The sequence below is a fragment of the Dasypus novemcinctus genome, chromosome 15 (assembly GCF_030445035.2).
Source record: "Dasypus novemcinctus isolate mDasNov1 chromosome 15, mDasNov1.1.hap2, whole genome shotgun sequence".
Taxonomy (NCBI): Eukaryota; Metazoa; Chordata; class Mammalia; order Cingulata; family Dasypodidae; genus Dasypus; species Dasypus novemcinctus.
Genome location: NC_080687.1, coordinates 96,260,509 through 96,283,302, shown reverse-complemented (window position 1 = coordinate 96,283,302; position 22,794 = coordinate 96,260,509). Strand labels below are relative to the sequence as shown.

Genomic DNA, 22,794 nt, shown 5'->3' with positions numbered 1-22,794 from the left:
ACTCTTATTGTGTTGTTTGTTCTGTTCTCCTTTTAACCAAATACTTATCTTTGTATTGTGATATATCATCTTACTTTAAACCTGCTTGCTTTTTCACTATTGTTACCTATTTGACAATTTCACCAGAGCTAAATTCAACTGTGTGAGGCTAGGGGGAGCCAGAAAGGAGAATTGTCTTCAGGCTTTGACTTTACATTTTTTTGAAACTTTACGAAAGACCTATGTTGCCAGGAAAAATTCTGGGAGCATCTTCCTTTCTTGGGGATCTTTCAAGGTAGAAAAGACACCTGGATTTTTAAATAAAGATGGTAGGTTAAGCATACACATTTAACCTCTGCTGCCTCCCAACCTGACTATCTCAGCATTAAGTAAAGGAAGATTAAAAATACTCAGGCCAACACACCCCCATGCCCATACCCACAGAGGCAAAAAAGGAAAAAAAAAAAACAGTGGGAGGAGCTAAGAACTATTTTAGAAGCAGATATACAGATGGACTGCATTCCATGACTTAGCAGGACCTAGAAAGTAAATTCTAAAAAGCAAGAGAAAGCAGAGAAATGACACAATTTATAGAAAGCCTTGGGAATTGTAGGCACCATGTACACCTGCACTTAAGGACAAAAATGAAGCTAAGAAAAAGGAAGATAAGTTGAAAGTCTGTTTTAAAAAGCAGATAGACCCTAGATCAACTCAGCTGTCTGTACAGCCAGGCTAATACCTCTCCCCAGCTCTGGCAGAAGATTGGAGATTTATCTCTTGAGAAGGTAAACAGAGATTCTCTGTCCTGGGGAATACCCCATGCAGTTGGTGGGGGGTATACTTATACTCCAGATAGCAAGATAGGTGAAGTTTGTACACTGAATATAGAGACTTCCCAGTCCTCTGCTACTCAGCTTCTAGAATTTGGGGAGTTAGACTCATACCTTTCTGAAAGAGTCTTCCTGGGGAAATCTGGCTAGCCCAAAGAAGAAACCTCAAGGTACTGTTACTGAGAGCTTTCTAATAAAACAGTCCAGCTAGACTGTAACCTGCAGTGAAGCCCATGATGGATAACCTGCCCCCACCCCACCCAGGCATAGGGCTTTCAGTAAGATTTTAGTGTTTCACTCTTAAAAAGAGTAGACTGCTAAAGATCACTAGATATTTGTATAAAGCCAAAATACAAAAGACAGAGATTAGAAAAGGAAAAAGGAACTTTGATGAATAGATTGTGCAAGGAGACAGACTTCAAAAGTACTGTTATTAATATTAAAGTTATTAGTGAAGATATTGGACCTGTGACATCAGAAGAGGATCCTCTTAAAAATATCCAAGAACAAAAGGAGTCCAGAAATTTAAAATATGGAGTAGAAATGACAAAACACAATAGAAGGGTTAGTTGATAAAGATGAACTTTCCCAAAACAAGAGTAAGGGAAAATTGGAAAGGATAAGAAAGTTAGAGGACCAGTTCAAGAAGTCTAACATCTAAATATTAGGAATTATGAAACATAAAACAGGAATAGAGGTGTGAAAGTAATTCAAGAAGAATCCCTAAAACTGAAAGGTTTAAGTTGCCAGACTTAAAAGGTCCTCTGTATCCTGCACAATGACTGAAAACCCTTAAACATTCGGAGGGTAGGGAAAGGATGAATATTGAAAGATTAAGAATTTTTAAGGCATAGATCAACTCAGCAATACTAGAACTGAGAAAATAGTGCAACAGTGATTTCAAAATTCTGAGGAAAGACTACTGTGCTTAGCCAAACTGTCCATTAAGTGTGAGGGTAGAATAAGGCTATTATTATCTAGTTGTAGTATTAATAGTTGTGCTAAAATATTAAGGATAAAGAACAGATTGAGGATGTGCATTTTAGTGTCCATGAGCAAAACATGTCATTTAAGATCTTTTTTTTTTTTTTTAATAAAAGATTTATTTCCAGCATCTCTTTGGAACAGTTTTTGTCTTACTAATATTAGTGCTACCTTGAGGGTTATATATATTCTACCCAAAATGACTTTATGTGCCATGCAAAGAATAGGCACAGGTTGGTAGATAGTTCAGTATACTTACACTGGCCCTATCCTTCCATTTAGGCCAAAGTACATTCCTTAAATGTTGGTGGAATCACTTATTTTGAAAATTAAAATCATTTATTTTGGATCTTTATTATTATTTTTACTTAGTGCTTAAGTATTTTATGCTTCTGTCTTAACTAAGGAGGGATATTGATTATTTTCTTTTCTGGGGGGTGGGGTGGGGTGGGCATTAAAATTACAGTGCTGAGCTGAACTGTAAGATGAGATTTGCTGTGTACTTACCACCAAAGGCAGAAACTGGAAAGTGCCCCACATTATACTGGCTGTCTGGTAAGTGTTATTCATTTGAAATTTATAAATGAGGTTTTTGTCTTTGTTTTTTCTTTTTAACTGGCATATCTTACCCTTACATCTCGACTTTTTGGTATAGTTTCTGAGCCATTTATAAAAGACTTTAGGAGCCTTTGGCAATCTACTCTGTTCCTTTATCCTGAGAATAATTTCACATCTACTTAATTACATTTATCTCACTTCTTTTTCAACTAGACAGTAATTTAGCAGAGAATGTGATGTTCTGAGCTCAATGGCAAGGACTTCCAAAGGTTCTTTACCTGATTTGTACTTACCCAAGTATTTCTGGAGTTTGTAAGGACTTTACTATCTAAATAGAAAAATATCAGGTGAAATCAGAACACTGGTACACTGGTAATTAGAAGCCACAGCAGATAATTTCTTACAGTGCTCTCTGGAATAATGAATGGGACTTCATACAGCTTCTATGTCACTGAGGGCCAATAATGCTTCTTAGTTGGTGCTTAATCATAAGGACTATGAGAACATAAGGCTTTGCCACCAGAGTTTTCCACCCTTGTACTAACCTTTCTCTCATTAGCTGTAATACTTCATCTTCAGAAGCAAACAATACGAGAATCATAAAAACTAAATTTATCAATGTATGCCATTTTAATTTTGTTTCCTTAAAATTGGTTCTGATAGCTTTGATTTAATAAACCCTTCCTTACGTTTGTTTAATCAGGGATAAGCTCTAAATGGCAGTTGAAAAATGTGAATAGATATTTCATTTTAAAAGGTAAAAAGTAAGGCCATATCTTATTGTAACTCAGCAAAGCATTTCTGTTATTGAACAAGAGCACTGTTTTGCTAGAAGAGCATTGATATTGCCAAAAGCAACAACAAAATTAGATACTTGTTTTAGAATCATAGTGTTGTGTAGCTAAAGATGATCTTAGAAATCATATAATCTGTCAAATAGAAAACTAAAGCCTAGATTAGTTACATCCTGCCCAAGATCACATAATAGTGAGATTGAATAAGTTTTCTGACTTATGATCCAGAGCTGTGTTCAATCTTTTCTTCTGCTTTTCCATTTTGTTTCTAGTTAGAGCAACTCATGTCATATCTTTTGCTTAAAAGAAAACCCAGATTGGAAGTGGTAATGTGTTGTAATAAATGGTACAATAAAACAAAGGCCATATATTAAAAGATAGCATCTGAGCTTTATGAGTATAAAAAATAGAACTTTTTGTTAGTTTACATTAAGTGACAGGACAGTTTCCTTAGTGAGATGCTGAAGAGCAGATAGACCTTGGAAATTAAAGCTTGATTTTCTGAAGAAAGGTTAAAACTACCTGACCAATGCACTTGAGAAATGACAGAATTTCAGGTTTACATCTGGTGAGTTTAGGGAAGACAGAAACAGAAAGATTAGATCAATTGCTTTATTGATCAAATTGCTAAATGAGCAGAAATTGAAACAACCAAACGGAAATCCTAAAAGATGATCCAGATATAGACATATGCATCTTTCCTAAGCCAGGGTACCCATCAAAAATAGCCATAGGTATATAACCAAGAGAAATGAAAGCACTGGTCCACACAAAAACTACTACACCAATGTTCACAGGAGCTCTATTCACACTGGCGAAAAAGAGGAAACCACCCAAATGTCCATCAACTGATGAATGGGTAAATAAAATGTGGTATATCCATACAATGGAATAGTATTCAGCAATAAAAAGTAATGAAGTATTGATACATGCTGCAACATGAATGAACCTTGAGAACATCATACTGAGTGAAAGCCACTCACAAAAGATCACAAATTTATGATTCCATTTATATGAAAAGTCTAGAATAGAGAAATCTACAGAGACTGAAAGGTTATCTAGTTGGGAAGTTTGGGGGGGAAGCAAGGAATCACTGCTAATGTGTGGAATTTCTTTTTGAAGTGAGGAAAATGTTCTGGAATGAGTACTAAAAATCATTAAATTGTACATTTTAAATAGGCAAATTGTATGTGAATTGTATCTTAAAGCTGTTAGTAAAAAAGAAAAGCTCTTCATGTAAAATAAATAGAGTTGACGAAATAGATTTTAATCAGTGACCGTATTCATACACTTGAGAACAGTTTTCAGTAGAAGGTCTTCATTTCTTTGAGTTTACTCTCATCTGCTTAGTCCAGGAATTTGTCTGAACTAGAAAAAAAAACAAATTCCTCTCTGAACTGTAGCAGATTCACTGCACTCTGTCCCAGACACCACTCCAGGCTCTTTACTTCCTGTCACTACAGTTCATCCTCCCAGCCACCTGCTGAGTAGAATAGAGGCAATACTAGCCTCATTTTTCAAGTGAAGGAACTGAGTATGAAAATAGTCAAGTTATTTTCCCAGCGTTGGTTAGCTGGAAAGTGGCCGGATGGCATTTGGAACCAGATCCTGCCTGAAATTCAAAGCCCGTGCTTTTTACACGACCACCTGTTTCCCCTGGAGCTGTTTGTGTTGCTGTCAGCAGCTTTGCCACTGTGATACGGCACTTGTTTGCCTATATTATAAAAAGCTTACAGCATATAGACTATTCACAGTATAGCATGAGATAACAGTATTTTTTATCTTCAGGCTTAACTTGCACAGAACAAAACTTTATATCAAAGTCTGGTTATCATCAAGCTGCCTCAGAACATGGTCTTGTCGTCATTGCACCAGATACCAGCCCTCGTAAGTGTTCTTGTTCCATAAATCCTTTTTAAAAATCTGACTCAAGATTATGTTGTAAGTAGTATAAATCATTAGACATTACATCATATAATTCCTTTCATACTGTTATCTCAATATTTGAAGTGACTTGATTCTGAAATACCGCTCTATCCATTTTCCTCACTGTAAGCACTACTCATGGCATTGCACTTAGAACAGGGGACAGGGTTGCTGTTCCCATTTTACAGATGCAGACAAAGAAATACAGAGAGCTTGAGCACCTTGATTAATATATCAGAATAATATAATACATGGCGAATTACTTTTCTATTCCACAGGTAAACTATCTGTTAATCTTCAGTCATACAGTTAAACAAGTATTAGTTTTAATATGAATGATTAGAGTGTTTAATTAGAGAAATGAGAATATCAAGTATTTATGAACCTATTCCATCAGATAGGTGAAACTTGTTTTGTAGCCCTAAAAATGTCAGGAAATGGAATTTAAAAGGAGACAAGTTTTGGCTTATATTAAGAACTTTATGGCCTGAAATTAAATGAGTGGCCTTGAAAAGTAGTGTATTGCCTTTCACAGGAGCCATATTATACAAAAGCAAGACAGTCACAGGTCTAGTTAAGAATGATAAAAGATCGAATTCAAAATAGTTTCAAAAAAAAAAAAAGATACCTAGGGATAAACTTTAAAAATATGAAGACATGGAAAACTGTAAAATTTTGCTACAAGTCATAAATGAAGATATTAAAAATGGGAAAAATGCCATGTTCCTGGATGAGAAGACTGAGTATTATAAAGAGGTCATGTGTCTCACATTACTCCACACATAGTATAATTCTATTCAAAATCCCAGTGGTTGGCTTTTTACCTGCAAGTGAGTACATAAAATAAAACCTAATAAATTAAAAAATAAAATACAATAAACGCCCAGTGGGCAGTAAGTAGGAAAGGGAAAGGGTTCTAAATGATTTCTAAAGTCTGAAGTTTCCAGTTCAAGGTGGTGAATTGATCACAAGCATTTGATATGCCTGGAAAGTTAGAGAGCCTACAGTACTTGTGAACAGCCCTAATGCAAATGATGGACTTGCAGATTCAAGTAAAAGTTTGTTATTAAGCATGGGCCATTCCTGCTGAGTTGATGAAACCACAAAATGTTTCCTGATAGGTGGCTGCAATATTAAAGGAGAAGATGAGAGCTGGGACTTTGGCACTGGTGCTGGCTTTTATGTGGATGCAACTGAAGATCCTTGGAAGACTAACTATAGAATGTACTCTTATGTAACGGAAGAGGTAATTTAATTTGCATTGTAATTAAGTGAAGACTGCCAAGAGCTTGATTTTGGACACAGTCCTTCCAGTCCTAAGAATTTTTAACTAGGTTATGGTGTATTGAATCTACTTAATCCGTATTTATTAACTATCATCATGAAAATTCCAAAGTTTACTAGTATGATGGTCCTATTGGTTGCAGTTTAATACTAATTACAATTTTAAAGAGTTTAATAATTAGGTTATTAAATTACCCAGGATACCTAGTGATAATAGTATATGAGAAAACCTTTTGTTTCCCTGACAGGTGGTTCATTTGGATATATTTTATAGTGCTAAATCAATGCTTAGAGAGCATCAGTAAGTGGTCAAGCATTCCTTTAATTAGTAATATGTATGTGCAGTTCACACATTTTTCTAAATTTTACATGATTTTACTTAATGCATCATAAAATTTGGAAACAATAATGTAACAGTTTTTAAAATTTATTGAAGTGTATCACTCATACATAAGCATACATAAACATATAGTAACAGTTGTGAACTTACAAAAAAAAAATACATAACATCATACAGGACTCTCATAATTCACCCTACCATCAATACCTTGCATTGATGTTAAACTTTTTTAACTAACAATTAAAGAACATTGTCAAAATATTACTACTAACCAAAGTATTTTCCCCCAACCTACCCTGTTATTATTTTTCATTTATATATGAACATACATAAACAAGTGTATAGTAAAGACTGTGAATGTACAAAGCAAACATGCATAACATCATATAGGGGTCCCATACATCAACCCTCCACAGCACCTTGCATTGTTGTGAGAAGTTTGTTACAAATTATGAAAGAATATTGTCAAAAACATACTACTAATTATAGTCCTTATCTTACATTTTGTATGTTTTCCCCTAACCCACTCTATTTTTTTTTTTTAATATTTTTTATGACAGAAGTTGTAAACTTACAAAACAATCATGCACATGTGCAGAATTCTCAAACAACACCCCTTTATCAACAGACTACACTATGGTGGAACATTTGTTACAGATAAGATAAAATCTGATTATGTGGGGGCATTTTCAGGACTTGGAGTTGTCCTAAATGATATTGCAGGGACAGATGCTGGACATTATATATCCTGCCATAACCCACTGAATGTTCTGGGGAGAGCGTAAACTACATTCTAAACTGTACTCCATGAGGTGCAGCAGTGCTCCAAAATATAGTAACCAAATGCAATGAATGTGCCACAGTGATGAAAGTTGTTGATATGGGAGGAGTAGAGGGGTGGGGGTGGGTATGTGGGAATCTCTTATATTTTTTAATGTAACATTTTTTGTGATCTATATATCCTTTTTAAAAAAAGGCAATTTGATAAAATATTAAAATATATTACAAAACTAAAAAAAAGATAATATCTCATTGTTAACACATCCATAGTATACATTTGGCTCACATTTTCCATACTACCCCATTATCAACACAGTGCATCTTTGGCATAGGTGCAAGAATTTTATATTATCACTGCTAACCACAGTCCATAGGTCACTCCAGTTGTATTTTTCCCATGCTTTTCCACATTGCCACCACTCTGTAATAGTGATACACATTTGCTCTAGTTAACAAAGGACATCTTTACCATCAATCACAATTCTCATCCACCTCTTGGTTTACCATGCTTTTCAGTTTCTAGATTATTCTCTAGCATTCTGTCAGTTGACACTTATATACCTAGACTAGTTCAAATGGTGACTGTAGCCATCATTTATAACTAGCTGTGACTATGTGTTACCATCTATTCTATGCATTTCCACACTTTTACAGTAAAGCTAATTAAAACTTCTACACATTAAGTATCAGTCCATCTCAATCCTCCTCTTATCTCTTTTAAGAATCCACCACCTACCACCAGGTCTTAAAGATATTTTCCTGTAATTTCTTCTAGAAGCTTTATGGTTCTTGCTTTTATTTTTAGGTTTTTGATCCATTTTGAGTTAACTTTTGGATAAGATGTGAGACAGGAATCCTCTTTTCTTCTTTTGGCTGTGGATATTCAGTTCTTTCTGCACCATTTGTTGAATGAACGAAGAGCCCGAACTGTGTAGGTTTGACAGGCTAGTCAAAAATCACTTGACCATACGTGTGATAATCTGTTTCTGAACCATCAGTTAAGTTCCACTTGGTCTATGTGTCTGTCTTTATGCCAGTACCATGCTGTTTTTATCACTATAGCTAGGTAATATGATTTAAATTCTGGAGATAAGGGTTTGCTTTTCCTTTTAAAATGTTTCTGGCTATTCAGGACCCTTTACTCTTCCAAATAAATTTGATAATTTTGTTTTCAATTTTTAAAAAATGCTGGTGGAATTTTTATTGGGGTTTGTATTGAATCTGTATATCAATTTGAATAGAATTGACATCTTAATATTTAGTCTTCCAATATGTGAGCATGGAATGTTCTTCCAGTAATTTAGCTCTTTTTAAATTTCTTTTAACATTGAGTTTCAGTTTTCTGAATATAAGTGCTTTACATGGTTGGTTATGTTTATTCCTATTTGAATTTTATCTGACATTTTATTTTCAACCACTCTTTTGACACTTTTAATTACTATAATGGATATAATCTTCATTTCTAGGCTCTCTTCCCAGCCTCTTTCTCCTCTCTTTTCAGGCTCTAGCACATCCTTTAGTATTTCCTGAAAATCCGGTCTCTTGGTTAGAAATTTTTTCAGTTTCTGTTTATCTGAATATTCTAAACTCACCCTCATTTTTGAAAGAAAATCTTGCCAGGTATAAGATTCTTGGCTAGGGGTTTTTCTCTTGTAGTATCTTAAATATTATCATACCACTGTCTTCTTTCCTCCATGGTTTCTGGTGAGAAATCAGCACTTAATCTTCTTGGGTATCCTTTATAAGTTATGCACTGCTTTTCTCTTGCTGTTCTCAGAATTCTCTCTTTGTTTTGGCATTTGACATTCTGATTAATATGTGTCTTAGAGCTGGTCTATTTATATATATACATATATTTATATTTTTGGTTGGGAGTACATTGTGCTTCTTGGACATGTATATCTATGTCCTTCAATAGGGTGTGAAATTTTCTACCATTATTTTTTCAAATATTCCTTCTGCCCCTTTTCCCTTCTCTTCTCCTTCTGGGACACCCATGACATGTATGTTTGCATGCCTTTTGCTGTCATTTAGTTCACTGAGACCCTATTCATTTTTTTCTTTTCTTTCCTTCATCTGTCTTTTGTATGTTCATTTTCAGAGACCATTTCTTCAAGCTCATCAATCCTTTCTTCTGCCTCCATAAATCTGCTATTATATTATTCCATTGTTTTTTAAATTTCATTTATTCCTTTCATTCCCATAAGATCTGCTATTTTTCTGTGTATCCTTTCAAGTTCTTTGTGCTCATCCATTGTCTTCTTAATATCCTTAAATTTATTAAGGAGATTTGTTTGAACATCTATGATTAGTTGTCTCAACTCCTTTCTGTCATCTGAAGGCTTATCTTGCTCCTTTAATTGGGCCATAGCTTCTTGTTTCTTGGTGTATATTGTAATTTTTTTTGTTGTCTTGGCATCTGGATTACTAGATGTATTTATTCTGGGTGCAGTTTTTCTCTTTAATTAATGGCTTCCTGCCCTTTCTCCTTTGCTGGTTGTGCAGTAGGAGCCAAGGATATAGTTGGTGCTCTAAGTTGTGGAAGCTCAAGCTGCCTTCATTGCCCAGGGACCAATGAAGATTCTCCCAACTTTCTCCTTTGCCAGGGGTAGGGACAGAGCCCCAGCTGTGTGGAATAATCCAAGTTGTTCAGGCCTAGACCATAGTTGCCTAGAGAGACTGATGGAAGCTTCACACCCCTTTCTCCCCTGCCTGGGGTGGGGATGGAGCTACAGGTGTAGTGCAGGTCCAAGATGACTGCATTTGCCCTGGTAGATTTCCGATTACTCAGTCTGTGCCAGCAGAATGTACCTGCAGTTACCTGGATAGGCTGGTGCAGGGCCCACCAGGTTCCTCCCTGTCAGAGGTGGGGCTGAAGCCTAGGCTAGGGCTGCAGGCTCATCTGGGTGAAAGAAACCAATTCCTACCATCACTGTGATTTTTCATCAGCCTAGCTTCCCCTCATGCTGGGGGCAGAGTCAAAATGGCAGACACTGGCCTCTTTCTGACCTGGACAGGTTCGAACTGTAGCTGTTCTTAGGGTTATACTTTCGCCAGCTGAATTTAATAATCAGTAGCTGAAATCAGTGGCCAACTGTCTCTTCCTCCCCTGTTTTGGGGAAATGGAGCTTCCAGTTCCAGGTACAGAATAGTTCCTGGGGCAGATTGTGCTGCCAAAGTAGGATGATCACAGGCCTCCATAGCATGGCCCTTATTTTCCCAGAGAGGCTGGTGCAGGTCCCCCCAGCTTCCTCCCTGCCAGAGGTGGAGCTGGTGCCTAGGCTACAGCTGCCATCTGATCTGGATGGAAAGAAGCCAGTCCCCACCAGCACTGGGATTTTCAGTCTGCCCCACTCCCCCTTGTGCCAGATGCAGAGTTAAGATGGTGGCTCCTGGCCTCTTTCTGACCTGGACAGGCTCAAACTTTAGCTGTTCTCAGGATTATACTGTAGCCCACTGACTTTCCTCATCAGTAGCTGATATTGGTGCCCAACCGTCTCTTCCTCCCCTGTTTTGGGGAAGTGGAGCTTTCAATTCCAGCCGTGGAACAGCTCCCGAGGCAGCTTGTGCCTCCAGTAGAGGATGGCACCAGCCTCTGGGTCATGGAGCGCTCTACTCATGAAATCTTCTCGGCAGATGGGCAGCTCCTCTATCCATTCCTTCAAGGATGTTGCAGGATGCTCTTCTAGTCTCCTGGAGCCCACAAACAGGTGCTGCAGCTAGCTCTAGAGAGCTCTGGGTGTTCACTAACTGCCCTGTAGTAGGAGCTGACTCTAGGAACTCCTTACTCCACTGCCATCTTGCTTTTTCTCAATAATATAACATTTTCATCACCCATAATACCATTATCCAAAACAATAATTATCATGTTTTGGTATATTCAATTTTTTCTACAACTAGTTTTCATGTAATTATTATATTTTATTTATCCTTTTTTTATTTGTATAAAATATTTTCCAATTTTATTTCTAATCTTTCTGTAAACATATTTTTAATGATTGCATAATATTCTGTCAGGTGCCACAATTTACTTTTTCCTTATATGGAATATTTTTTCTTTCATATATATTTTTCACTGTAACCAGTATTGCTGCATTGATTATCTTAATTCATATTTCCACCCTTCCCCCAAGGACTGTTTCTTTAGAATAGATTCCCTTAAGTAAAATTACTGGGTCAAAAACTTAGAACATTTTAAAGGTTCTTTCTATGTCATCCTCCTAAAATTGCTTTCTAAGGAGGTTGTATTTATTCTCCAGTGATATATTAATAACTGTTATCTACCTGAGGTGGCTTTTGTTTGTTTTAATCTTGTCTTTCCTAGTCCAATCCATTGTAAGACTGTGGTTTGGAAATAACTGTGCAATTATTTTATAGCTTTGAAAAACCCTAAACTCACTTCTCATATCTTTTTTATACTATTAAATTTTTCTAGCTTCCTCAACTCATAAATGCCAGTTTCCCAGTGGACCCTCAAAGGATGTCTATTTTTGGCCATTCCATGGGAGGCCATGGAGCTCTGATATGTGCCTTGAAGAATCCAGGAAAATACAAAGTAAGATTACCTCAGGTTCTAGGGATGAATATTTTTCTTGGATAATATACTAGGAACTTTCAAAAATTGAAATTAGGATTTATTTTTTTCAGTATAAGGACTGAAATTATCTAGCATTAGGGATTTTGGGGGGCGGGATATCGAACATAGCACAGTGTATGCTACAGGATCAGAAGCATAATGAAATGTAGCTTATATTTTATTCCTTCTACTCTAACTGTGGTGTTTTAAGACATTCTATTTTTTTTTTTTTCTAGTGGTTATTCTTGATTAAAGTTATGGAAGTAACCGTCTTTTTTTTTTTTTTAATCAGAAATTCCTCTGTAAATTTGACTTTGATTTTCTGAGATATAGGGAGATATTTGTGATTTGTAAAAGGACAAAAGAATTCTTTGTCCTTAATACCTCTTATGAAAATTGAAATGTAACTTTATTGGAAAATGCCACTCTCCACCTTTCCCATTTATTTAAATTCATTTGAAGCTTCATAGCTTCGTTTTTTTCTTTTAATGAGTCATGTTTGAATTACCGCTATGTGAAGAGTGTCCCACTATACCAAGCACATGCAGTCAGAGTCAAGAAAGGAAGTTTTGAAGCAATGATCATCTTCAGTTTGCTTGTCTTTAAAATCGCAGGGCTATAAATGACCTCAGGATTTGTTTACCTTTTAATATCTCCTTCCCTTAGAAAGGCCTTTTTATTCTTTATCATATTAGTTATGCCACTGAGAAATAAAAATATTTCTCAGAGCAGTTTCTTGCTGCGACAGCAAATATTTTACCTTTCATAAGCTACTATAAAATTGAACTGGTCATGACATGATGGTGGATTTTTTAAATAAGGATTTTTTTCCTTTTTTTTTTTGTACATAAGGCAATTTAAAAATGAGCAAAGGATTTGAATAGAAATTTCCCCAAAGAAGATATATAAATAACCAGTAAGTATATGATAGATGCGCAACATATTAACCATTAGGAAAATAAAGACAAAAAGCACAATGAGATACCACCTTACACCAACTAAGATGAGTACCATTAAACAAGAAAAACAAAATAGCAAATGTAGGCAAAAATGTGGTAAAATTGGAGCTCTCTTCTGTTGCATATGGGAGTGTAAAATGGTGAGGCTGCTGTAGAGAAGAGTTCTTCAGTTCTTCAGAAAATTAAGCATAGAATTACCATGTGACACAGCAATCCTGCTTCTAGGTATATACCCAAAAGAATAGAAAGCAGGGCTTCATAGATATTTGTGCATCAATGTTCATAGAAGCATTATTCATAACAGCCAAAAGGTGGAAACAACTCAAGTGTGCATTGACACATGACTGGAGACACAAAATGTTCTGTATACATGTGATGGAAAATTACTGTCACAGAAAGGAAGAAAGTGATAACCTGTTTCAACATGGATAAACTTTGAGTACATTAAGCTGAGTGAAATAAGCTAAACACAAAAGGATAAATACTGTATGGTTCCACTTACATGAAATACCTAGAATAAGAAAATTCAAGAGACAAAGTAGATTAGAAGTTACCAGGGGATTGGAAGGAGGGAAATGGGGAGTTATTGTGTAATGGGTACAGAGTCTGTCTGGGATGATGGAAAAGTTTTGGTAAATAGATGGTGGTGATAGTAGCATAACACTGTGAAAGCAATTAGTGCCACTGAATTGTTCACTTAAAAAATGGTCAAAATCACAAATTTTATGTTACATGTTGCCACAAAAAAAGTTATTTTAAAAGAGCAAAGCATTAAAGGGGAAAAGCTCTATTAGACATTGAACAGTTTTAAATATATACACTCTAAGCGCTCAAGCTGAGAGCCCTTCTTTGTACCGTAGCCACTGAAAAAAACATGGTGGAACACAATTCTCTTCAAAGCTATGGCATGCTTAAGGCCAGGGCTCAGCGCTTCCTGGGCACTGGTACAGAGAGCTACGCCTCAGGTTTAATAATGTGCTCCTAAGTAAGGCAGGCGTCAACTTTTTCATAATACACATCAATTTTTAATGGAATAAAGGGGTAAAAACTCTGAACATAAACTTCTGTTTGTACATTGATGAATTCTTTAGCACCTACTATTTACTAGTTCTTTTAACAAAACACACAAAGGATATGACATTATGGAGTGCCCTACAATCTTAAGTCCACAATATATCAAAAGGAAAATATTCACAAGGGTTTTCATGGCAAATCACAGTTTTTAGGCAAGTTGAAAATGTCATTTTATATTTGATTTAGAGGTAAATAACAAAATATTTGTTTTTAAATTTCCTTTGTTTCTGAAGTCTGTGTCAGCATTTGCTCCAATTTGCAACCCAGTGCTCTGTCCTTGGGGCAAAAAAGCCTTTACTGGATATTTGGGATCAGATGAAAGTAAATGGAAGGTAGGTATTGGATGTTTCTTATATATTAATACTCTTAAGTATTCAAATTTGTTAAAAAGTTACACACATCACAGACATATTCCACCAAAGGGTTAATAGTTTGTAAACGAACATATCATGTACCTACCTATTAACAAGCAGAAAATACTTGAGTGACACTTTGTCTTTATATCTGTTATACTTGTGTATTCAGAATCATTCACACATGTACTTCTATTGTTGAAAGTCTAACAAATTGAAGGGTTAATCCTTTAGTCATTAGATCAGAGTTTTGTTTAGGCTTAGGTTTTTATTAAATTGGAAGAATCCTAAAAGCAGTTAGAATTGGGTACTTTGAGAACTGAGGATGAATTACATCCATGTTTTGAGTCTTCATGCGTAGAGTCTCTTCTGGGTTCTGAGATCTTTTGTCAAGAAGAAAAGACGCTTTCACATCCACCAAGGGTTTGTGGTCTCATGGACGAGTTGAGTAAAATACCAATCAATTGGGCTGGGTTGGAAGGTAGAGGCACAATTAAGCTAAAAAGGAATCTTATATAATTTATCCCCGAGAGGCAGTAGATTTTACGATCTTAATTATGCTGTGTTTAGGCTATTACTTAATTTACTACTGGAATAAAGAGACCATGCAGAATTATGAAATCATAGACTTAGGAACTAGGCAGACTTTATAGGTCACCTCCCTCCCTCCTTTAAGATTAAAGCAAGTAAGTCTTTTAAAAAGCATGATACTTAGCTGGGGGAGTCTTTTTGTTTTTGTTTGTATTGGTCAATGCATAAAACTTGTGGTTAGTGAGTATATATGAGTGAGCAAGAATAATTATATGTAGATGGTAAAATATGATATTGTAACAAGTGGCAGCTCCTCAGATAATAAGTATGAGGATGCGTTGATATGACTGAGATTATTCCAATCTGGTCTCTCTGAAAGCTAATGGAGAGGGCAGAGGTTTGGTGCTGTTCAATATACAGCAGAAGGAGGAGCTAAATGTACTTTTGTCTAGAATTATAACCAAAGAGAAGAGATAAAAAACAAAACAAAACAAAAAAACATGATCTGAAATGGAAAAAGATAATATAGTTAGAAGAAATAGTCAATTTGTAAAGAGATTTTGAAAGAGGAAAAAAAATAAAGTTTTTTTGGACTTAAGAGGTGATTAAAAACAAACGTTTAGAAAAATTGATTCTACACTATTGATGACACTTGGATAGAAGAGTCTTACCACTGGTCCAGGACTTCGTGATTTGAGAGGAGGCTAAAGTTGGGAACTGGATTTCTGAAGGCCTTGTAAATGAAAGCCAGATAAGCCAGATTTTAAGCCAACTTAAAAGCACATTTCAGATTTAATCAGACTCTTAGGGCTGAAATGACTAAATTTCTATTTGGTTCTAGTATAGCGCATTCTGTATAATACTTTTCTAGTCACTTTTTTCAGTATCCCTGCTCTTTGTACAGGCTTATGATGCTACCCATCTTGTGAAGGCTTATCCAGGCTCTCAGCTGGACATACTAATTGATCAAGGAAAGGATGACCAGTTCCTTTCAGATGGACAGTTACTGCCTGATAACTTCATAGCTGCCTGCACAGAAAAGAAAATCCCTGTTGTTTTTAGATCACAAGAGGCAAGTACTAAGAAACCAAATCTTATTTGATATAATGTAACTTCAGAAAAGTAAGACTCGTTAGTATTATCTATTTTAGAATTTAAAACTTCACCTGTAAAAAAAAATTTTTTTTAACTAGAAAGTTACCTGTAATTAGATAGTGTTTAATTATGTCAGAACACTTTTATAGCAGAACCTTTCTTAGCAAACTGATATATCAAAGACCAAATGATAGAAATAGGAATGCTTTTGAGAGTGAAAACTATAATTTCCTCAGGTCAAAAACTGGTAAATAACAAGAAGTTCAAGGGCTTAAATGGATCTTAATTTTCCAATATTACTGGGATATATCTTTCTTTACACCCACAGCCATTGCTGCAGAAGGATAAAGAGGACAAGCCTCTGCCTTAATTACTCTTTGCTTCATATACACAAATTGTTCCTTGTCACACACACATGCATCTTATAATTTTTGACTTGTGTGTTTATCTGTCCATTGTGATACTTTGTATTTCTGGTTGTTTAAGAATAATTACTGAATTTCAGGTGACTTGCAAATTTTCCTTGACTAAATACTTTTGGACTATCTACTACTCACCTATTTATGCTACTATACTTGTAATTTTAAAAATTCTGCTTTTATTCTTAAAAAATTATTCATAAGATTTGGAACATAGTATTAACAAGACTTTTATTTCAGGATGAAAATGAACACTAAAATGTTAGACATGATTGTGATTTTTAAAAACATTCTTATTTGGTTGAAGGGACATGCATAAGCATCTAAATGAAGCTAGATCGGTGTGGTAATATGGTACATTACAGCTGGCAAAGTGTTTCCAAGCATTAGCTCAGTGTGTCCTTATGCAGCCCAGTGAGGACCCCTTCCCCTCCCCACCTGCCTGGATGAGGCAGCAGGCGCAGCTGTTTTTCTCAGCGCACACTGCTAGTATTTGGTGGAACCAGGCTGGAGCCCAGTCATCTGAGTGTGAACACTGTCCTGCTGTCGTCTGGCTGTCCTCAGACAAGGCGACGTCGTGCCGCTGAGGAGTGTGGCGTTAGAGCAAGCTCCAGGAGAACTCGTGCCCAGCTCGCTGCTGTCTAACTTAGGCAGCAGAGCTGAGCAGCCCCCCTGCTCCTGGGGACGCTGTGAACAGGTGGACGTTGTGCGTGTCACATGGGGAGACGTCAACAACCACGGCTGCCTTATTGTCTCTCGGCATCCATCCTTAAGGAGTAGAAAGTTTTTAGATTTTTAAAAAATATTTATCATCATAATTATATATTTTAAAGATCAATAGCTATTCTTGAGAGTTTGATACCAATTGATTATAAATACAGTAGTGCATTAACTATTAATTATAGCGATACGTAACATACCAAACCCATGGTTTTTTCCCAAATGACTTTACCTTCTTGGCATTAGCTGTGTTGGATGCCTCTTCTACTTTCCCTGAGACTGTGCCAGGAAATTCTGTTGTTACTATAGAAAAGTTTCAGCCTGCCAAAAAAGACTTAAAATCTCTGGAGTTTGTTTTGAAAACAGCTTAGAAGTCAGGAACACTGGTGAAATGCTTCTAGGGGAAAAAATTGACTTATTTATTTCTAAAATGCCCATATCCCAAGCAAGTAACATACTTAGTTGGCTTTACCTAACCAGGGGTCAAGACAAAACATCCAGTTCCTCTAAAAAATTAACAAGTACTGAAATCACCAGAGTCACCATCTTCAGGGCAGGCATAATTTCCCATTCACTTTCCTGCCAGGAAATTTGGATTAAGAGTGAACTACACAGTTGAAGCAGATTTTGTTAGGTTTGAGGTAACTGAGTGGACCTCTTTGGGTGGTGACTGCAGTGGCTACTTGTAGATTTTTAAGTCCACTTCCACTGACCTCAGACTATCTAAGGTTTGAGAGTTTTATCATCTGCTTTATTGTTTGATTATAAAAACAATATAACTTGATGCTCTATGTATTTATGAAATAGGACCTGTGAAAAAGAAAATAAGTTGAAAATATTAGGGTCCATATAATAATAGTGATCTGACAAGGAAAACAGCAAATCAATAAGACCCTGTGCGTGTTTACCCAGTTCCTGTCCTTTACTTCTTTGTCATGGTATTAAATGCTGACAGTTCATATTCATGCTCTGTCAGCTGTCAAAACAACAACAGAGGCTGTTGGAGAGGAAGCGTTATTGCACGGGGATAGTTATTTGGTTGTGACCTCCTATAATATGTCTTTAGTAGCTCCAAATTGAAAAAGCACTGAGAGGCAGAATTTTGAGAGCTGGTATAGAAAGGATCAAGTCTGAGTCTGAAAAGGATGACCCAGAGTGTCTTACTTTTAGTTTTTGAAGGTGTATAGTAAGGAAACCATATTAGTGCCTAAAATTCAGTGACCTGAGACAATTCCAGAAACTACATCCCCTTTTGGAGGTTATAGGAAGCACGGCTCTCACCCCTCCTCAAGTCACAGGCAGTTTTTGAAGAGTCAGAGGCTCTTTTTTTTTTTTTTTAAGATTTATTTTTTATTTATTTCTCTCCCCTTCCCCCCCCCCACCCCAGTTGTCTGCTCTCTGTGTCCATTTGTTGTGTGTTCTTCTGTGACTTTTTCTATCCTTATCAGTGGCACCGGGAATCTGTGTTTCTTTTTGTTGCGTCATCTTGTTCTGTCAGCTCTCCATGTGTGTGGCGCCATTCCTGGGCAGGCTGCACTTTCTTTCATGCTGGGTGGCTCTCCTTACAGGGCACACTCCTTGAACGTGGGACTGACTCCCCTACATGGGGGACACCCCTGCGTGGCAGGGCACTTTTTGTGCACATCAGCACTGTACGTGGGACAGCTCCACATGGGTCAAGGAGGCCGGGGTTTGAACCAGGGACATCCCATGTGGTAGGCGGATGCCCTGTCCACTGGGTCAGGTCCGTTTCCCAAGTCAGAGGCTCTTTTGGCCTCTGTGCCTGCCCATTAGAAAAAATGTAACTGAGAACTCCAGAATTGCAGGGATGCCTCACTCTGCTCAGCCCGGTGACCCAGCACAGAGACTCTCAGTGTTTCTTAAAGAAGCAAGTCCAGACCCTTCAATAATCTTTTTCTCTTTACCCTAACAGACTTAATAACCTGGGGCGTCACATCTGAGCTTTTCTAGTTGGATCTGGAAACTGTAGAAAAACACTGCCCAGCATAGCTGCTAAAGCATAGCTGCGTTTTGAGAGTGGAGTGAAGAATAAGAGAATGTGTTCATTTATTTTTATACTCCAAGAGTCAGAGTCTTGCTACCAAAGATTTTTCTGTGTGAAGTGTGAGGTAGAGGAGGGAAAGACCTCTTCACGTGTCTTATAGGCAATTGCACAAGCTGTAACATAGCAGGTAATGCAATGAAAGATTAATAAACAGAACTTGGAACTAGTCCAAAGTGACACAGTTTCTCTCTAATTGTTTAACTTCAACATCTTCTAGTTCCCAGAATGCCAATAGTTCGCATGTATACTGTTGCCTTTTTATTAACATTTTAAAAATTCCTCTTGGTCTTTCATGACAGGCATTTTCTATTTTCTCACAAAGTTGGATCTTGATTTCCTTTGGATTTTCAAATGAAATACACTGTTGTATTGCAATATATCCCTGACAGCTCAAAGTTGTCACTCGGTTTTCCCTAGGACTTTTCCGATAAATGTGACAATAGTGATAATAATAGTAAAACAATGGCAGCTACTCAACATCTCCCTGAGACCATGCAAAGCTCTTAACACGTGAGACTAAGCATACGTGTTCACATGAGAGCTTTTCTCATGCAGGTATTTGAGGCATCTGTTTTCCTGCATAAGTGCCTGTTTTCAATCAGACCCATCTATTGGTGTGTGAAAAATGGCAGGTACTGCTTGGTACTGTATTTCACAAGTTTTGTGTCCTGAAACTCATGGACCTGTTGAACCTCTTAAAAAGTCAAGAATTACATGGATGGGAAATGCTTTTCTTTAAGTTTCTTTATATAGGAAAGTGTCCTTTAGCTCTAAATTTTCCTAATCAACTGCAACCCAAGTAAGGTGGTTTTTCTACTTGCCTGATCATTGAAAGATGTGAAACTAAATAATGTCAAGGCTCAGCCTCACTCTTGACAACACTCTTGTCTGATTCGCTTCCATGGTTGAGCCTGGGAAACCAGAAGGCTGATTGCTTTCAAATGACTTCGATGACTTTCTATACTGCTGTTCCCAAGATAGGTATTGGATGCCTCTCTGGAAGTAATGTAGTGGAGAAATTCGGGTATGCGCGGTATCAAAGGCCAGGACACGATACCGAGAAGGAAGCTGGTTTATTTCGACCGGCCGGGCTCGGCGGACTCTTGTCCTAAATAAAAACCGAGCCCCAAACAGCCTTTTCCAGACCCTTTTATACAGAGGATATAGGATTAGGAAGACTAACAGTGATGGTAAACAGACCTTTGGTTAGGTTCTTCAGTGTTTGATCTTAGTATCAGATAGGTTATTTCCTCCAGGTGAGTTACATATTCTCCACATCCAAGCCAGTTTGGATTAGCATAGCTCCACATCGTCTGGAGGCAGCCCTGAATACACACTCAGTCTCACATCCCTTCATTCAGAGACTGTAGGGCCTATATTACTTATTTGGCCATCTTGGAGACTAGGTACTCTTGGAAATAATTTTGATTTAATGCACAGGCTATATCAGTAAGAGACTGAGAACATTTATTAATTTATCAAACACCTTAGGAAATGGTCTTGTTTCCTGAAACCCAGGTGCTATTTTTATATTGCCTGTTTTTACATCTGAAGAACTTAGAGAAAAACCTCCTTGGCTCTATCTACCCCACCCCACCCCCATCAGCGACCATTCATTAGATTAAGGTGAAAGTAAGAAAAGGCTTTCTTAGACTTTTTCTCTCTTAGTTATTTCCATCCACCTTGTATTCTAACTTTCGCTGGAGAGATTCATGCTCCCAGAAAGATTGTCTTGTGTTTAATACCCTTAGAAAGCTCTTTGGACCTTAACTTTTTTTCTTTTTCCTTTTGAAATCTCTTGTCCCTGTCTTGTACTCAGAGGAGGTGTCATAGTCACCCAGGGAAGGGATTACCTCTCTGCCTACTTATAGGATACATATAATTGATCAGACACTTGAGGTCTGTTTTAGCTCAGTTCTCTGTGTTTCTTGGTGGGGGGGGGAGTATAAATGAGCTTACTGACTTTTTACCAAATTTGGTATATTGCTAAGGGGTTCCGGGGGTTAATTAACTATTCCTTTCTCCTAAAATAAAAATGTGAGATGCTTTTACTAGATAGGAGTTAGAATTCTTGACATGGCTTACCATGCTTGTTTTTGGCTTCCCACACTATGATCTCCTCTATATTTAATGGTTTGGTGTAAATCTAGGGCATTTTGGGCATCTTCATGTTATCTCTCTTGTTAATGTATGCTTATTTTGTATTTTAATAGTCACTATCCTACTGACACGAGTGTGCTTCTTTTGTGAATTGAAACATCTTGTCCATGTTTCTAACTCTCTAAATCCTCTTTGATTCTTTCATTCCCTGTAGATGTGATCACATGTCTACTTTGAATATTTCTTTTCTTTGCATCCTAATGGCAGCATTTAAAAACAAGGTGGTGTAGAATGTTTGTTTGTTTGTTTGTTTTTAGGTTTATTTTATTTATCTCTCCCCACCCCCTTGTTGTTTGCACTTGATGTGTCTGTTCATTATCTTTGTTTCTTTCGGAGGCACTGGGAACGAACCCGGGACCTTCGATATGGGAGGGAGGAGCCTAATCACTTAAGCCACCTCTGCTCCCTGCTTTGTTGTATCTCTCATTATGTTTTTCCTTATACAATATTTGTCCTCTTGTGTCTGGCTTATTTCATTCAACATGTCTATTTATAAGCAAACTAAGTGACACAAGAAACTTATGGAGTGTCCCTAATAGTAATGTTTTAAAGTAGTAGATAAATTCTAATTTGCTCTGTCTTTGTCTTCCAGGGTTACGATCACAGCTATTACTTCATTGCAACCTTTATCACTGATCACATCAGACATCATGCAAAATACCTGAACGTATGAAAAACTTCAGCTGGTCGAATCTCTTCAGAGTTATGAAAGTTGTAATTAACAGAATTGTAGGAATAAAAGTCTTAGTTCTATTCTGTAGCTAAATCACTTTCTGGGGAAATATATGAAACCTACTTCTGATTTTTAAAATTGTTTTACCAGAGTTGACATGGGGAATCCTTACTACTATACAGCTTCGTTGACATCATTTGGAAATCCTTGTTATTTTGACTTCAGGCCCAGGAATCTGAAAATCGTCTCCTTCAGATCACAGGCGGATGTGCTGGGCAGGGGGTCCACGGCGCCGCCCAAGCGCCTCCCCCTGTGGACGCCAAGGCCGGGAGGCAGGGTCTGGCCTGTCCTGTTCAACTTGGCGGCTCTGATGCCGGCCAGGGCTCGGCTTCTCCTGGGTGTTTAATCACTTTATTAGTTGTTGACTCAAGAAGCAGACTCAGGAACGTTCAGTGAATTCCCCATCGTTCCACAGCTGTTTTATGAGGAGCCAGATTTCCTAAATGAGTCCCATGATTCTTCTTAACTATTTAGGGGTTTAACATTGGTTTGGGGGTATGTTAAGCCTCTTAACAATTAAGGAAAGAGTCAAGTTGGAAATAGCTAGATAAGGAAACCTGTCAATCTCATGTTACTGTAAACTCAAATAGTTTGTCTTATCACATGCAAAAATTTAGCTTGGTGACACACCAAA

General features: G+C 37.1%; 1 protein-coding gene across 6 annotated transcripts in view; it reads left to right on the top strand.

Annotated features, from left to right (window-relative positions):
- The window catches only part of LOC101446776 (S-formylglutathione hydrolase), a 43,523-nt gene extending 21,343 nt beyond the window's left edge, over positions 1-22,180 (top strand). For 5 of the 6 annotated variants that reach the window (XM_004472865.4, XM_004472864.4, XM_058276694.2 and 2 more), the window contains 7 exons: positions 2,260-2,348; positions 4,934-5,032; positions 6,193-6,317; positions 11,911-12,030; positions 14,318-14,416; positions 15,873-16,040; positions 22,020-22,180. In XM_004472865.4, the coding sequence (XP_004472922.1) occupies positions 2,260-2,348; positions 4,934-5,032; positions 6,193-6,317; positions 11,911-12,030; positions 14,318-14,416; positions 15,873-16,040; positions 22,020-22,100 (781 nt within the window). In that variant the 3' untranslated portion in view covers positions 22,101-22,180. The remainder of the gene's footprint in view (positions 1-2,259; positions 2,349-4,933; positions 5,033-6,192; positions 6,318-11,910; positions 12,031-14,317; positions 14,417-15,872; positions 16,041-22,019) is intronic. The other variant, XM_058276697.2, reaches the window with a different exon arrangement.
- Positions 22,181-22,794: the final 614 nt, after the last annotated feature.